At 50.4% G+C, this 14,417-nt stretch overlaps 1 protein-coding gene across 1 annotated transcript in view; it reads right to left on the bottom strand.

Annotated features, from left to right (window-relative positions):
* The window catches only part of LOC144791012 (putative cation-transporting ATPase 13A4), a 315,251-nt gene that overhangs the window by 65,399 nt on the left and 235,435 nt on the right, over positions 1 to 14,417 (bottom strand). The window contains exons 19-20 of the mRNA XM_078665643.1: positions 6,530 to 6,711; positions 1,449 to 1,571 (exon numbers count right to left, since the gene is read on the bottom strand). Of these exons, the coding sequence (XP_078521769.1) occupies positions 1,449 to 1,571; positions 6,530 to 6,711 (305 nt within the window). The remainder of the gene's footprint in view (positions 1 to 1,448; positions 1,572 to 6,529; positions 6,712 to 14,417) is intronic.

The following is a 14,417-nucleotide window of genomic DNA, read 5'->3' as shown; positions in this document are numbered from 1 at the left end:
CAGCTCTCCAAGTGCTCTTTGGGTGTGCTTCTATAATTGCAGCACTGCTAGCCAGGTCATCTTTGGGTGAACTTCCACAAGTGCTCTACTGCTAGCCAGATCCTTTATGGGTGAATCTCCGCAAGTGCACAACTGCAAGCCAGGTCCTGTTTGGGTGAACTTTCACAAGTGTGCCACTGCTAGCCAGGTCCTCTATTGGTGAATCTCCACAAGTGGACAACTGCTAGCCAGGCCCTCTTTGGGTGTACTGTCACAAGTGCACCACTGCTAGCCAGGTCTTCTTTGGGCATGCTTCCATAGGTGCACTGCTCCTGGCCAGGTCCTCTTTAGGTGAACTCCCACAAGTGCACCACTTTCAGCAAGGTCTCTTTGGGTGTGCTTCCAGAAATGCACCACTGCTATCCAAGCGCTCTTTGGGTGTGCTTCCAGAAATGCACCACTGGTATCCAAGCGCTCTTTGGGCGTGCTTCCATAAGTGCACTGCTCCTAGCTAGGTCCTCTTTGGGTGAACCTCCACAAGTGCACCGCTCCTAGCCAGGTCCTCTTTGGGTGAACCTCCACAAGTGCACCGCTCCTAGCTAGGTCCTATTTGGGTGTGCTTCCACAAGTGCACCACTGCTAGCGAGGTCTCGTTGGGTGTCCTTACACAAGTGCACCACTTCCAGCTAGGCTTCTTTGGGTGTGCTTCCATATTTGCACCACTGCTAGCCAGGTCCTCTTTGGGTGAACCTCCACAAGTGTGCCACTTCTTGTCAGGTCCTCTTTGGGGGAACCTCCACAAGTGCACACTGTTAGCCAGGTCCTCTTTGGGTGAACCTCCACAAGTGCACCACTCCTAGCCAGGTCCTCTTTGGGTGAACCTCCACAAGTGCACCGCTCCTAGCCAGGTCCTCTTTGGGTGAACCTCCACAAGTGCACCGCTCCTAGCTAGGTCCTATTTGGGTGTGCTTCCACAAGTGCACCACTGCTAGAGAGGTCTCGTTGGGTGTCCTTACACAAGTGCACCACTTCCAGCTAGGCTTCTTTGGGTGTGCTTCCATATTTGCACCACTGCTAGCCAGGTCCTCTATGGGTGAACTTTCACAGGTGCACCGCTTCTAGCCAGTTCCACTTTTGGTGAGCCTCCAGAAGTGCACAACTGCTAAACAGGTGTCCTTTGGGTGGGCTTCTACAAATGTGCACCACTGCTAGCCAACTCCTCTTTGGGTGTGCTTCCATAAAAGAATACAGGTATACCAATGCTAATAATATTGTTTTTCTGCATATCACGTACTCAGAAGAAACTCAGGAACTCTAGACCCAATATTGTCAATCAGAGAAGTCTTAAAGATGGTTAGAGACAGAGAGACATAAAATATGCAGAAACCCCCTACAGGGGGTGTCGCGGCTCAAGATTAATACACCACTGACTGAGACACACACCTGTCTCACTGCCTGTGCAATCCTACCTTCTGGAGTAAGCCGTAGAAATGCTGCAGTATGATCTGGTAGGACTTCCCACTCATGGCGAAATGGTAATTCGCGCAGTCTTCGGGAGCGTAGACTCTGTCTCCAATTCCAATGATCATTTCCTGTGAAAGCGAAACAGAGTGCCACGGTCAACACATATGTAGACACAGTGACTCAGTCACATACATGTGCATAGAAGCCTCCACAGGCAGCCGTTTATATAGAATTGGAAAACTGTGATGCCTATGCCTGCTTCTTCCAGAAACTATTGTACTAAGATAACAAAAGGCTCATGCTGTGTGTGGTGGGGAGTGTTGTGGTCTGATCACTAGGGTAGTGTCTAGACTCATTCTGTTCTTATGTGGTGGGGAGCACAATTTGTGGTGTGATCACTAGGGTAGTGTCTAGACTCATTCTGTTCATATGTGGTGGGGGAGCACAATTTGTGGTCTGATCACTAGGGTAGTGTCTAGACTCATGTGTGTGTGTGGTGGGGAGTGTTGTGGTCTGATCACTAGGGTAGTGTCTAGGCTCATTCTGTTCATATGTGGTGGGGGTTGGAGTCTGATCACTAAGCTAGTGTCTAGACTCATGTTGTGTGTGTGTGGTGGGGGAGTGTTATGGTCTGATTAGTAGGATTGAGTCTAGACTCATGTTGTGTGTGGGGAAGTGATGTGGTCTGATCACTAGGGTAGTGTCTAGGCTCATTCTGTTTATTTGTGGTGGGGGAGCATTGTGGCCTGATCACTAGGGTAGTGTCTAGACTCATTCTGTTCTTATGTGGTGGGGGAGCACAATTTGTGGTCTGATCACTAGGGTAGTGTCTAGACTCATTCTGTTCATATGTGGTGGGGGAGCACAATTTGTGGTCTGATCACTAGGGTAGTGTCTAGACTCATTCTGTTCATATGTGGTGGGGGAGCATTGTGGTGTGATCACTAGGGTAGTGTCTAGACTCATTCTGTTCATATGTGGTGGGGGAGCACAATTTGTGGTGTGATCACTAGGGTAGTGTCTAGACTCATTCTGTTCATATGTGGTGGGGGAGCACAATTTGTGGTCTGATCACTAGGGTAGTGTCTAGACTCATTCTGTTCATATGTGGTGGGGGAGCATTGTGGCCTGATCACTAGGGTGGTGTCTCCAATCATGCTATGTATGTGGTGGGGGTTATAGTCTGATCACTAGGGTGGTGTCTAGATTCATTCTTTGTGTGTGTGGTGGGGGTGTTGTGGTCTGCTCACTAAGCTGGTGTCTAGACTCATGTTGTGTGTGTGTGGTGGGTGGAGTGTTGTGGTCTGATTAGTAGGATTGAGTCTAGACTCATGTGTGTGTGTGTGGCGTGGGATTGTTGTGGTCTGATTAGTAGGATTGAGTCTAGACTCATGTGTGTGTGTGTGTGGCGTGGGATTGTTGTGGTCTGATTAGTAGGATTGAGTCTAGACTCATGTGTGTGTGTGGTGTGGAATTGTTGTGGTCTGATTAGTAGGATTGAGTCTAGACTCATGTGTGTGTGTGGTGTGGAATTGTTGTGGTCTGATTAGTAGGATTGAGTCTAGACTCATGTGTGTGTGTGTGTGTGGTGTGGAATTGTTGTGGTCTGATTAGTAGGATTGAGTCTAGACTCATGTGTGTGTGTGGTGTGGAATTGTTGTGGTCTGATTAGTAGGATTGAGTCTAGACTCATGTGTGTGTGTGTGTGTGGTGTGGAATTGTTGTGGTCTGATTAGTAGGATTGAGTCTAGACTCATGTGTGTGTGTGGTGTGGAATTGTTGTGGTCTGATTAGTAGGATTGAGTCTAGACTCGTGTGTGTGTGTGTGTGGTGTGGAATTGTTGTGGTCTGATTAGTAGGATTGAGTCTAGACTCATGTGTGTGTGTGTGGTGTGGTGTGGAATTGTTGTGGTCTGATTAGTAGGATTGAGTCTAGACTCATGTGTGTGTGTGGTGTGGAATTGTTGTGGTCTGATTAGTAGGATTGAGTCTAGACTCATGTGTGTGTGTGTGTGTGTGGTGTGGAATTGTTGTGGTCTGATTAGTAGGATTGAGTCTAGACTCATGTGTGTGTGTGTGTGTGGTGTGGAATTGTTGTGGTCTGATTAGTAGGATTGAGTCTAGACTCATGTGTGTGTGTGTGTGGGGTGTGGAATTGTTGTGGTCTGATTAGTAGGATTGAGTCTAGACTCATGTGTGTGTGTGTGTGTGGTGTGGAATTGTTGTGGTCTGATTAGTAGGATTGAGTCTAGACTCATGTGTGTGTGTGTGTGTGTGGTGTGGGATTGTTGTGGTCTGATTAGTAGGATTGACTCTAGACTCATGCTGTGTGTGGGGGAGTGTTGTGGTCTGATCACTAGATTAGTACCTCCACTGTAAAGTACTGCCAACCGGCACTCCACAGTCTTTCACACCCCCAAGCCTCTGTATATGAATGTTTAGTATATCACTTCAGGTCTGGCCACTGCCACTCTTTTCATCCTTTCACATTTATCTGCTACAATAAGGTGGCCCTCCAGGAGATCTTCTGTGGCTGGCCTCTGAGGTCAGGAATCTACAGGCTCTCGTACAGAGGGTCACAGCCGTGCTTACAGGCTACTTGAGCATTCCAAGCTTTCATTATTCTGCTCCCAGTCCCTTCAGGGTGCACCTTAACATTTGCTGTGCATGGTAACCACATGCACCCCTGCCCTGAGTGTTTAACCGAACTGTTTTCTGGATTCCTAATGCTGATTTTTGTGTAATAGGTAAACATAGGTCATGGACAAGAAATAGCTGCATGGAAACTGTGTGGTAAAGGTTAGTGTGTTATGATATTTCCCAAGCACTGCAGGGGGCTCAGACCCTGTGACATGCCTCCACCAATGCCCTTGATGCAGAAGAGGAGACACATGATATGAAGAAAGGGACCATGCTGAATCTGGAAGCAAGTGAGGTGTGTTTGCTTAAGCATCCCCAAGACAATAATGTAGAGTTTAAAAAGCAGATCTTGGCTTCCCAGGGAAGGGCTTCAGCTGGTGCTCACATGACTTGTAAACTGGCCCATTGTATCTGCAGCATCTCCTTACAAGTCTACAATCTGTGCCAAAAAGCTGCATGAGTTTTGGGGAAGACATTTCTCACTCCAGAGCCAAGAAGCTTGAGAAATGCTTTGACTCACACATAAAAACTGGAGCGCTGTGGGCAGAGAGCAACGCATCTAAGTATGTGAGTAGCATTTTGTAGTATGTGAGTAGCACTATTGCAGTACTACTAAACAGACTACATAGTACAGTTTGTGAATAGCTTCTTAATATACATTTACTACATTACGTATATGGTTTGAGCCTCAAATCTCTTCTTGTTTTGACTGATTCCTTTTAACTCTCATACCCAACCAAGGCACTAGAGAATACCTTAAAAAGATCCTTTGGTCACCAAGGGTTTTATGGGAATACCCCAGGAGCTAGTATACAATTGTCCAGCCTCCTTCCCTCCCCCACCCTGCCAGGAGGATGCTCTACACCCACCCTTCTCAGAGAGCCATCAGTGAAAGCTAGTTGGATGTAGAGAATTTAATTCATGAAACACGATGCCTCCATTTCATTTTGCCAGGTTACAGGAGCAGGATCCCTGAACCCGCTAGAAAATGAATCAAGGGACCCAACAATATTCCACGTGCTGTCGATCAAGCCTAAGGACTCTTTTACTATCATATCACCACTCCTTGCTGTGAGTACTACGTTGAAATATTGGAATAAATTCAATAGGAAGTTAGGGATACTCTCATGTACTTCCCCTTTGTCACCTATAATTAAAAACAGGTATATTAGACCGGGCTTAGACGACAAACACTTTGAGGGTTTTCGAGGAAAATTCAGCCTTTATTAGGGGAATTCTATCAAAAGGGAGAGACTTTGGATAGAGCATCCTGGAAACAACCTTTCAACCTGAAGATGTGTGCTGAATTCAGACTTACACTGCCCCTGCATCAGGCAAGTGGCAGAAATAGGACCCTAAAATCGGTGTAAAACCTATTAACACCGGATTGCACCAAGAAGTGAATCACCCACTTTCATGCAGCATTGAGCACCATATCACACACACAGAAGCATTACTGAAACAAAAGTGGGACCAAGATCGGGAGATAACTTTAGTAGAGGACAACTGGATAGATATCTAGTCAAGGGCATCGAAAACCTCCATCTGTTTCAAGATAAAGCCGATGCCTATCAGTTGATAGCTAGGTGGTGTTTCACGCAAGTATGTCTTCTGGTTGTCTTTGAACTTCTGAAGTCTGTTGGTGGCCTGCGGTGAAAGAGGCGCCTACATACCTATATGGTGCTCTTGCCCATCGGTAAAACAATTTCGGGCAGCGGTACTTCAACAGAATCAGAATATTTGTAATGTGACATTACCACTGTACCCACTGGTCTTGTTGATGGGGGACGATGGTGACTACATGTTTACCACACGTAGGGATAAGCTATTGACCCATCTGGTGGCAGAACGCCTTACTATCGCTCAGACCTCCTTGACTTACAGTTTGATGGACTAAAGTACAGCAAAGGTATGCAATGCAAAGACATTACACCATGATACCTGATAAGATGTTTAAGTTTGATAAAATATGGTTGCCTTTAAAGGCATATGTCAAGAGAGAAAGAGTGCTGTTGGTCCACAGCATGCCGGGCGCGCTCCGTGTCTCTCGATTGAGCGGTTGACACAATAAGGGAGCGTCAACGATGAAAACAAGGTTACCATACTTACCTGACAATGAACTTGTGGGATGGAATACTGTGACGTGCCTACCAATGCCTTCGCCATCGATGTATGCCTTGAGATATATTTGTTTGAATTTGCCTGGAGGTGTTATTTTGTGAAGGCTCAATGTCATGGATTTAAAAACTTTTAAATAAAGTGTTTACAAACACACAAAAAAGTGATAATCATCATTTGCCAATGTTGGAGTTCTGCAGAAGAAACAGGGTGCCCTCTGAATGCAGCTTGCCTTCGCCAACCTATCTTGCCTAAAGTGCCACATCCACGCGACACCTCGTCTTTCTGCCAAACATAGGACTTTGCATTCTCTGTTGCTGGTCCTTACCTTGGCTCCATATCCATTGAGTCCACTGTGGCCATTTTGCTTCTTCTCTTCCAGCTCCTTCCAGGTGATGGATGCTGGGTTTGCGCCCTCTGGGCCACTGGCTTCAACGAGGATCATCCGGCTGGAGTTAGAAATCATAGCAGAACTTTTGGCAACAGTCACAGCTGTCTGAAGGTTGTCTCCTAAAAAATAAAACACTGACACAGCTAATAGTGCTGCCTTTTATATCATGAAAACAGCCCACACACAGGCTGCACCAAGTGCTGTCTGCAGTGCCCAGCTTCACTCACACAATCAGGTGAGCTCCTTACACCCACACTTCCCTCACACAGCCTGGACTCTTTACACCCACACTTCCCTCACACAGCCTGGACTCTTTACACCCACACTTCCCTCACACAGCCTGGACTCTTTACACCCACACTTCCCTCACACAGCTGGGACTCTTTACACCCACTTCCCACACAGCGTGGACTCTTTACATCCACAAGTCCCTCACATGGCCAGGAGTACTCTTTACACCCACACTTCCCCACACAGCCTGGACTCTTTACACCCACTTCCCACACAGCCTGGACTCTTTACACCCACACTTCCCCACACAGCCTGGACTCTTTACACCCAGACCTCCCCACACAGCCTGGACTCTTTACACCCACACTTCCCTCACACAGCCTGGACTCTTTACACCCACTTCCCACACAGCCTGGACTCTTTACACCCACACTTCCCCACACAGCCTGGACTCTTTACACCCACTTCCCACACAGCCTGGACTCTTTACACCCACACTTCCCCACACAGCCTGGACTCTTTACACCCACAAGTCCCTCACACAGCCTGGACTCTTTACACCCACTTCCCACACAGCCTGGACTCTTTACACCCACAAGTCCCTCACATGGCCAGGAGGACTCTTTACACCCACACTTCCCCACACAGCCTGGACTCTTTACACCCACACTTCCCTCACACAGCCTGGACTCTTTACACCCACAAGTCCCTCACATGGTCAGGAGGACTCTTTACACCCACACTTCCCCACACAGCCTGGACTCTTTGCACCCACACTTCCCTCACACAGCCTGGACTCTTTACACCCACAAGTCCCTCACATGGCCAGGAGGACTCTTTACACCCACACTTCCCTCACTCAGCCTGAACTCTTTACACCCACAAGTCCCTCACATGGCCAGGAGTACTCTTTACACTCACACTTCCCCACACAGCCTGGACTCTTTACACCCACACTTCCCCCACACAGCCTGGACTCTTTACACCCACACATCCCTCACACAGCCTGGACTCTTTACACCCACACTTCCCTCACACAGCCTGGACTCTTTACACCCACACTTCCCTCACACAGCCTGGACTCTTTACACCCACACTTCCCACACAGCCTGGACTCTTTACACCCACACTTCCCTCAGTCAGCCTGGACTCTTTACACCCACACGTCCCTCACATGGTCAGGAGGACTCTTTACACCCACACTTCCCCACACAGCCTGGACTCTTTACACCCACACTTCCCTCACACAGCCTGGACACTTTACACCCACACTTCCCTCACACAGCCTGGACTCTTTACACTTACACTTCCCCACACAGCCTGGACTCTTTACACCCACACTTCCCTCACACAGCCTGGACTCCTTACACCCACACTTCCCTCACACAGCCTGGACTCTTTACACTTACACTTCCCCACACAGCCTGGACTCTTTACACCCACACTTCCCTCACACAGCCTGGACTCCTTACACCCACACTTCCCTCACACAGCCTGGACTCTTTACACCCACACTTCCCCACACAGCCTGGACTCTTTACACCCACAAGTCCCTCACACAGCCTGGACTCTTTACATCCACACTTCCCTCACACAGCCTGGACTCTTTACACCCACAAGTCCCTCACATGGCCAGGAGGACTCTTTACACCCACACTTCCCTCACACAGCCTGGACTCTTTACACCCACAAGTCCCTCACACAGCCTGGACTCTTTACACCCACTTCCCACACACAGCCGGGACTCTTTACACCCACACTTCCCTCACACAGCCTGGACTCTTTACACCCACACTTCCCCACACAGCCAGGAGGAGTCTTTACACTCACACTTCCCTCACACAGCCTGGACTCTTTACACCCACAAGTCCCTCACATGGCCAGGAGGACTCTTTACACCCACACTTCCCCACACAGCCTGGACTCTTTACACCCACACTTCCCCACACAGCCTGGACTCTTTACACCCACACTTCCCTCACACAGCCTGGACTCTTTACACCCACAAGTCCCTCACATGGCCAGGAGGACTCTTTACACCCACACTTCCCCACACAGCCTGGACTATTTACACGCACACTTCCCTCACACAGCCTGGACTCTTTACACCCACAAGTCCCTCACATGGCCAGGAGGACTCTTTACACCCACACTTCCCCACACAGCCTGGACTCTTTACACCCACACTTCCCTCACACAGCCTGGACTCTTTACACCCACAAGTCCCTCACATGGGCAGGAGGACTCTTTACCCCCACACTTCCCCACACAGCCTGGACTCTTTACACCCACACTTCCCTCACACAGCCTGGACTCTTTACACCCACACTTCCCTCACATGGCCAGGAGGACTCTTTACACCCACACTTCCCTCACACAGCCAGGAGGACTCTTTACACCCACACATCCCTCACACATCCAGGAGGAATCTTTACACCCACACTTCCCTCACACAGCCAGGAGGACTCTTTACACCCACACTTCCCTCACACAGCCAGGAGGACTCTTTACACCCACACTTCCCTCACACAGCCTGGACTCTTTACACCCACACTTCCCTCACATGGCCAGGAGGACTCTTTATACCCACACTTCCCTCACACAGCCAGGAGGACTCTTTACACCCACACATCCCTCACACATCCAGGAGGAATCTTTACACCCACACTTCCCTCACACAGCCAGGAGAACTCTTTACACCCACACTTCCCTCACACAGCCAGGAGGACTTTTTACACCCACACTTCCCTCACACAGCCAGGAGGACTCTTTACACCCACACATCCCTCACACAGCCAGGAGGACTCTTTACACCCACACTTCCCTCACACAGCCTGGACTCTTTACACCCACACTTCCCTCACATGGCCAGGAGGACTCTTTACACCCACACTTCCCTCACACAGCCAGGAGGACTCTTTACACCCACACATCCCTCACACATCCAGGAGGAATCTTTACACCCACACTTCCCTCACACAGCCAGGAGTACTCTTTACACCCACCCTTCCCTCACACAGCCAGGAGGACTCTTTACACCCACACTTCCCTCACACAGCCAGGAGGACTCTTTACACCCACACTTCCATCACACAGCCAGGAGAACTCTTTACACCCACACTTCCCTCACTCAGCCAGGAGGACTCTTTACACCCACACATCCCTCACACATCCAGGAGGAATCTTTACACCCACACTTCCATCACACAGCCAGGAGAACTCTTTACACCCACACTTCCATCACACAGCCAGGAGAACTCTTTACACCCACACTTCCCTCACTCAGCCTGGACTCTTTACACCCACACTTCCCTCACACAGCCTGGACTCTTTACACCCACAAGTCCCTCACATGGCCAGGAGGACTCTTTGCACCCACACTTCCCCACACAGCCTGGACTCTTTACACCCACACTTCCCTCACACAGCCTGGACTCTTTACACCCACAAGTCCCTCACATGGCCAGGAGGACTCTTTACACCCACACTTCCCCACACAGCCTGGACTCTTTACACCCACACTTCCCTCACACAGCCTGGACTCTTTACACCCACACTTCCCTCACATGGCCAGGAGGACTCTTTACACCCACACTTCCCTCACACAGCGAGGAGGACTCCTTACACCCACACATCCCTCACACATCCAGGAGGAATCTTTACACCCACACTTCCCTCACACAGCCAGGAGGACTCTTTACACCCACACTTCCCTCACACAGCCAGGAGGACTCTTTACACCCACATTTCCCTCACACAGCCAGGAGGACTCTTTACACCCACACTTCCCTCACACAGCCTGGACTCTTTACACCCACACTTCCCTCACACAGCCTGGACTCTTTACACCCACACTTCCCTCACATGGCCAGCAGAACTCTTTACACCCACACTTCCCTCACACAACCAGGAGGACTCTTTACACCCACACATCCCTCACACATCCAGGAGGAATCTTTACACCCACACTTCCCTCACACAGCCAGGAGGACTCTTTACACCCACACTTCCCTCACACAGCCAGGAGGACTCTTTACACCCACACATCCCTAACACATCCAGGAGGAACCTTTACACCCACACTTCCATCACACAGCCAGGAGAACTCTTTACACCCACACTCCCCTCACTCAGCCAGGAGGACTCTTTACACCCACACATCCCTCACACATCCAGGAGGAATCTTTACACCCACACTTCCATCACACAGCCAGGAGAACTCTTTACACCCACACTTCCCTCACACAGCCTGGACTCTTTACACCCACACTTCCCTCACTCAGCCTGGACTCTTTACACCCACACTTCCCTCACACAGCCTGGACTCTTTACACCCACAAGTCCCTCACATGGCCAGGAGGACTCTTTACACCCACACTTCCATCACTCAGCCTGGACTCTTTACACCCACACTTCCCTCACACAGCCTGGACTCTTTACACCCACAAGTCCTTCACACAGCTAGGAATCTTTACACCCACACTTCCCTCACACAGCCAGGAGGACTCTTTACACCCATACTTCCCTCACACAGCCAGGAGGACTCTTTACACCCACACTTCCCTCACTCAGCCTGGACTCTTTACACCCACACTTCCCTCACACAGCCTGGACTCTTTACACCCACAAGTCCTTCACACAGCTAGGAATCTTTACACCCACACTTCCCTCACACAGCCAGGAGGACTCTTTACACCCACACTTCCCTCACACAGCCAGGAGGACTCTTTACACCCACAGTTCCCTCACACAGCCTGGACTCTTTACACCCACACTTCCCTCACATGGCCAGGAGGACTCTTTACACCCACACTTCCCTCACACAGCCAGGAGGACTCTTTACACCCACACATCCCTCACACATCCAGGAGGAATCTTTACACCCACACTTCCCTCACACAGCCAGGAGGACTCTTTACACCCATACTTCCCTCACACAGCCAGGAGGACTCTTTACACCCACACTTCCCTCACACAGCCAGGAGTACTCTTTACACCCACCCTTCCCTCACACAGCCAGGAGGACTCTTTACACCCACACTTCCCTCACACAGCCAGGAGGACTCCTTACACCCACACTTCCATCACACAGCCAGGAGAACTCTTTACACCCACACTTCCCTCACTCAGCCAGGAGGACTCTTTACACCCACACATCCCTCACACATCCAGGAGGAATCTTTACACCCACACTTCCATCACACAGCCAGGAGAACTCTTTACACCCACACTTCCATCACACAGCCAGGAGAACTCTTTACACCCACACTTCCCTCACTCAGCCTGGACTCTTTACACCCACACTTCCCTCACACAGCCTGGACTCTTTACACCCACAAGTCCCTCACATGGCCAGGAGGACTCTTTGCACCCACACTTCCCCACACAGCCTGGACTCTTTACACCCACACTTCCCTCACACAGCCTGGACTCTTTACACCCACAAGTCCCTCACATGGCCAGGAGGACTCTTTACACCCACACTTCCCCACACAGCCTGGACTCTTTACACCCACACTTCCCTCACACAGCCTGGACTCTTTACACCCACACTTCCCTCACATGGCCAGGAGGACTCTTTACACCCACACTTCCCTCACACAGCGAGGAGGACTCCTTACACCCACACATCCCTCACACATCCAGGAGGAATCTTTACACCCACACTTCCCTCACACAGCCAGGAGGACTCTTTACACCCACACTTCCCTCACACAGCCAGGAGGACTCTTTACACCCACATTTCCCTCACACAGCCAGGAGGACTCTTTACACCCACACTTCCCTCACACAGCCTGGACTCTTTACACCCACACTTCCCTCACACAGCCTGGACTCTTTACACCCACACTTCCCTCACATGGCCAGCAGAACTCTTTACACCCACACTTCCCTCACACAACCAGGAGGACTCTTTACACCCACACATCCCTCACACATCCAGGAGGAATCTTTACACCCACACTTCCCTCACACAGCCAGGAGGACTCTTTACACCCACACTTCCCTCACACAGCCAGGAGGACTCTTTACACCCACACATCCCTAACACATCCAGGAGGAACCTTTACACCCACACTTCCATCACACAGCCAGGAGAACTCTTTACACCCACACTCCCCTCACTCAGCCAGGAGGACTCTTTACACCCACACATCCCTCACACATCCAGGAGGAATCTTTACACCCACACTTCCATCACACAGCCAGGAGAACTCTTTACACCCACACTTCCCTCACACAGCCTGGACTCTTTACACCCACACTTCCCTCACTCAGCCTGGACTCTTTACACCCACACTTCCCTCACACAGCCTGGACTCTTTACACCCACAAGTCCCTCACATGGCCAGGAGGACTCTTTACACCCACACTTCCATCACTCAGCCTGGACTCTTTACACCCACACTTCCCTCACACAGCCTGGACTCTTTACACCCACAAGTCCTTCACACAGCTAGGAATCTTTACACCCACACTTCCCTCACACAGCCAGGAGGACTCTTTACACCCATACTTCCCTCACACAGCCAGGAGGACTCTTTACACCCACACTTCCCTCACTCAGCCTGGACTCTTTACACCCACACTTCCCTCACACAGCCTGGACTCTTTACACCCACAAGTCCTTCACACAGCTAGGAATCTTTACACCCACACTTCCCTCACACAGCCAGGAGGACTCTTTACACCCACACTTCCCTCACACAGCCAGGAGGACTCTTTACACCCACAGTTCCCTCACCCAGCCTGGACTCTTTACACCCACACTTCCCTCACATGGCCAGGAGGACTCTTTACACCCACACTTCCCTCACACAGCCAGGAGGACTCTTTACACCCACACATCCCTCACACATCCAGGAGGAATCTTTACACCCACACTTCCCTCACACAGCCAGGAGGACTCTTTACACCCATACTTCCCTCACACAGCCAGGAGGACTCTTTACACCCACACTTCCCTCACACAGCCAGGAGGACTCTTTACACCCACACATCCCTCACACAGCCAGGAGAACTCTTTACACCCACACTTTCCTCACTCAGCCAGGAGGACTCTTTACACCAACACATCCCTCACACATCCAGGAGGCATCTTTACACCCACACTTCCATCACACAGCCAGGAGAACTCTTTACACCCACACTTCCATCACACAGCCAGGAGAACTCTTTACACCCACACTTCCCTCACTCAGCCTGGACTCTTTACACCCACACTTCCCTCACACAGCCTGGACTCTTTACACCCACAAGTCCCTCACATGGCCAGGAGGACTCTTTACACCCACACTTCCCTCACTCAGCCTGGACTCTTTACACCCACACCTCCCTCACTCAGCCTGGACTCTTTACACCCACACTTCCCTCACACATCCTGGACTCTTTACACCCACACTTCCCTCACACAGTCTGGACTATTTACACCCACACTTCCCTCACACAGCCTGGACTCTTTACACCCACACTTCCCTCACTCAGCCTGGACTCTTTACACCCACACTTCCCTCACTCAGCCTGGACTCTTTACACCCACACTTCCCTCACACAGCCTGGACTCTTTACACCCACACTTCCCTCACACAGCCTG

The sequence above is a fragment of the Lissotriton helveticus genome, chromosome 11 (genome assembly GCF_964261635.1).
Source record: "Lissotriton helveticus chromosome 11, aLisHel1.1, whole genome shotgun sequence".
Classification (NCBI taxonomy): Eukaryota; Metazoa; Chordata; class Amphibia; order Caudata; family Salamandridae; genus Lissotriton; species Lissotriton helveticus.
The sequence above is the reverse complement of the archived record's forward strand: the minus strand, read 5'-3'. Positions and strand labels throughout refer to the sequence as shown.